This window comes from Chelonoidis abingdonii, chromosome 11, assembly GCF_003597395.2.
Source record: "Chelonoidis abingdonii isolate Lonesome George chromosome 11, CheloAbing_2.0, whole genome shotgun sequence".
NCBI lineage: Eukaryota > Metazoa > Chordata > Testudines > Testudinidae > Chelonoidis > Chelonoidis abingdonii.
This window is the reverse complement of record NC_133779.1, coordinates 31,098,816-31,102,674: the sequence shown is the minus strand read 5'-3', so window position 1 is coordinate 31,102,674 and position 3,859 is coordinate 31,098,816. Positions and strand designations below refer to the sequence as shown.

The 3,859-nt window shown below is 56.7% G+C and overlaps 1 protein-coding gene across 1 annotated transcript in view; it reads right to left on the bottom strand.

The window, feature by feature from the left end:
• LOC116835817 (protein unc-13 homolog A-like) overlaps positions 1–3,859 on the bottom strand; it is a 133,726-nt gene that overhangs the window by 39,990 nt on the left and 89,877 nt on the right. The window contains 4 exon segments of the mRNA XM_032798978.2: positions 206–339; positions 1,222–1,356; positions 2,355–2,444; positions 2,909–2,977. Of these exon segments, the coding sequence (XP_032654869.1) occupies positions 206–339; positions 1,222–1,356; positions 2,355–2,444; positions 2,909–2,977 (428 nt within the window).

Sequence of the window (3,859 nt, the reverse complement as noted above, 5' to 3'; positions counted from 1 at the left end):
GGAGATGGGCAGGTGACAGGAATCCCAAGCGAGGGACAAGTCCAGAGCTGTCCACAGAGGTTTCCCCCCAGGCTAGTGCAGAGTCCTGATGGCTCATGCATTGATGCTCCCAGAACAGTGTCTGTGAACCAGCTCAGATCTCAGTTTTGCTGACACTCCCTGGCGGAGGCAGGGCTGGTGTGACCGCTCCCAGGCTGGTACTCACTGGTTCAGGCAGGGCGTGTATGAGTTTTTATCCTCTTCAATAATCGAAACAATCAGCGTGATGAGTTTGGACCAGAAATCCAGGTTCTTGATGCTGGGCCCCTGCTCCTCAGGGGGGACCTCGCCTTTCTTTGTCTGGGAAAAGCCCGAAGCCAAGGGGAGGAAAGTCTCTGGTTAAACACATGTGGGAATGCAGGGATTGCTGTCCCATGGGGCACAACCTCAGTTTGGCTTCCAGATGCTGAGATTTTCCTTTGGCTTGGAAATCAGCGATGGCTGTGACCTGCCAGCTCCTTTCCAGCCCATCCTGTGGGGACCAGGACAGGCTGCTCGGACCCAGGCACAGAACCAGGCTGGGGTCCAGTCTAGGGTCAGGCTCCTCAGAGGCGCACACATCTACACATGTTTCAGAGTCCTCCCTCTGGCCCCACATGGGAAACCTGGAGACTCGGGCCCCGTTCTACAACATGCGGCTTTTCTGGGAGAGGCGATCCCAGCCAGCCAACATGCATTCCTGTCCCGTGCCTCGCCTGAGCCTTAAACAGGGTGACGCTCCACCAAGCAAAGGGGGGCTGCAGATCTCCCCAGCATGTGGGCCCCAGAGTCAGGCGCTAGCTCTGGATCCAAATGAACAGGGAAAGTGCTTAGCTCCAAAGGAAACAGGGATATGGAGGGTGGAGTTCACTATAGGGCTCCCAATCAGGAGAAGGCAGACAGCTCCTCCGGGCCCAATCCCCTGCCAAGAGCCAGCTGGCGGAGCCTGGTCTGGTGGGAGGAAGCCGGCTGGAAAGGAGAGCTGGTTACGGGAAGTGGGGACAGCTCTGAGGAAAGCAGCTGCAACTGGGATCTAGGAGCTGAGATTCTCGCTGCCTAGCAGCTGAGAGGCTCTGCCCCGGGCAAAGGCTGATCTGGCAGCTCCTGAGTGCGACCCCCGCCCCCGAAAGGCCCTGCCTATCCCACGGCGGCGGGGGATAGGGGGGGAGACGGGGACGGCCAGACGGGGCTCCCCCCACGTACCGGGTCGGTCTGGTACTCGCGGCTGTACAGCTCATGGCAGTTGTTGAAGATGTACTCGTAGGTGGAGTTGAGGCAGGCTTTCACACAGTCCTTCACCACCTGGCTGGCCCGGGGCGGGCTCTGCAGCTCCTGCACCTGTGGGATGAGGAAGGGAGACATGGTCACGCTTTGCAACGGCCGCCTCCTGAGATGGACTCGCTGCCTGGAAAAGAAAACCCATGTCGCCAGGAGCTCGGGCAGTGCCAGGTGTTCGTTCTTGGCTGCCAGGGGAGCAGCCATGGGATGCATCACGGACCCCCCAAGTTACACAAGGAGCCTCGCTCAGTGACTATGTGTGACACAGTAGGGAGTGGGGCGGATCGACCTGGGAATGGCTGCACAGGGATGGGGGAGCAGGGGATGACTTTATTTGAGGGATGATACCTAAGCCAAGAGAGGGATGGGGCCAGGTGACACCTTTGCCCTGGAAACTGGACAAAGGGAAAGGAGGAGCTGGGGGCAGAGGGGAGTGAGTTGGCTGCTGGGGGCGGGAGGTCTTTCAGTTTTGGGCTGGCTGGGAAGACGCAGGGAACCCCAAGGGAACCCCAAGTGTGGGGTCTAAGCTCCCTGCCCCCCTCCGAGGGACCTGACTGAGAGGTCCTGGTTGTACCTACAAGCCCTGCTTGGGACTGTTCCTGTTGTCTAACAAACCTGCTGTGTTACAGGCTGCCTGAGAGCCGCGGTGAATCGCAGGAAGCGGGGGGCGCAGGGACCTGACTCCCCCTCACTCCATGATTCCATGTCCCTAGTGCCAGCCCAGGGCTGCCTGCCCAAAGCAGGACGCCCCCTGCCGGGGTGAGAAATCCCACCCCTTCTGAGCCAGCAAGGCAGACCCCTGGCATGGAACTGCTGTCACTTCCAGGGTCTCTAGATGCCATTTGACAAAAGCGCTGTTATTACCACTGAACTCCATAGTGGTTCGGGTTGGATTTCAGTACACAGGATGGGCAATTAATTAAGCTAATTAATATACGGTACAGCTCTTCAGCTGCATTCTGGAAGCAGAGGGATCCCAGGCCAAGTGGCTGCTCCTCTGGCAGCTGTGAGGATCTCTCCCTCTGAGAGGGAACCAGCTGGCAGGCACTGCATGTTACCTTCATTCGGAAGAAGGTGATGCTAGTTAACAGATCCACCGTCGACTTGAGATCCTGCAGCCTCTCCGGGCTGCTGGCAGGGAAGTTGTTCTGTCAGGAAAGAGAGAAGATTAGAGGGCCACATGACAGCTAGGAGAGGAAGCAGGGGGTACCACCGGCTGAAGTTTCAGAGCTAATGAGTGGTCTGATCACACCCACCTGGTGTTTAACACCAATCCTGCTCTCACCAAAACCAGTGGAAAATCTCCCATTTACATCCACAGATCTCCAAGCCGAGCAGCGTTGCTCCCAGAAACTGGGGAAACTGAGGCACAGAATGACTCACCCAAGGTCAGTAGCAGACACCGGGCCTAGAATCCAGTTTCCCGAATCCCCCTCCAGCACCTCATCCACTGGACCAGCCTGAACCCTGGACAGGCTCTAGCCTGGTGGCAGGCATCCCTTCGCACAAGGGACTCAGCTGCAGGTGATCAGGGAGCAGCTCTGAAGCCCGTTTCAAAGGCTGCCGGTGTTCACCCCCATCCCCCACCCTGTGTGGAGCTGGTTCCCCTTACCCGGTACATGGACAGGTCAATCCGGAGCGAGTTGTGCAGCTGGTCCAGCAGCTTGACGAAACGTTCTTTCTGCAAAGACACACCCGAGCGTCAGGTAAGCGGGAGAATGGCAACCAAAGCCCATTTCCCCACCTCCCCAGCTCAGCCATTTCCAGCGCAAGGTTGACATACCTCCCCGCTCTGAGTCTTGGCAGCTACCCCCTGTGGCTGGGGGGTCGGGGTAGGGTGGCCAGCAGAGCGTGCTGGGTGAGGGGAGCTAGCTACCATCTCATTGTTACACTTAGCAGGAAGGTGCAGAAACAAATGTAAACTCAGGAGCAAACTGTAGTGCAGTGAGCAGCTTAACCCTAGCTGAGTTGTCAGCAGCCCCTGTCTGGTGACATTGGTATGGGAGCTGGGGAGCCAGAGAGAACCACAGGGTCTGTCGGAGTCCAGCAGCTTCAGTAGAGAAGCCCCTTGAGATCCAACACAGGGGAGCCCAAGCTCTCCTCTACTACGAGCTGGATTAGCTGGTACAGAACTGTAAACTGGCCTATACTAGGGGGCCACATTTCAGGAAGGATGTGGATGAACTGGAGAAAGTCCAGAGAAGAGCAACAAAAATGACGGAAGGTCTAGAGAACATGAGCTGTGAGGGGAGGTGGAAAAATCTGGGTTGGATTAGTCTGAAGAGGAGAAGACTGAGAAGGGACATGAGAACAGTTTTCAAGTACATAAAAGGTTGTTACAAGGAGGAGGGAGAAAAAATTTTCTTCTTAACCTCTGAGGACAGGACAAGAAGCAATGGGCTTAAACTGCAGCAAGGGAGGTTTAGGTTGGTGTGATGAAGTGGGGGGTTTTCTTGGGGTTTTCTATCTTTTCCAGGGTTTGCATGCACAGGGGGTGGGACTCAATGTCCCTGGGTGTTACTGGTTTAACGAGGTGAGGGGAGAGGGAGTTTGTTGTTACAGA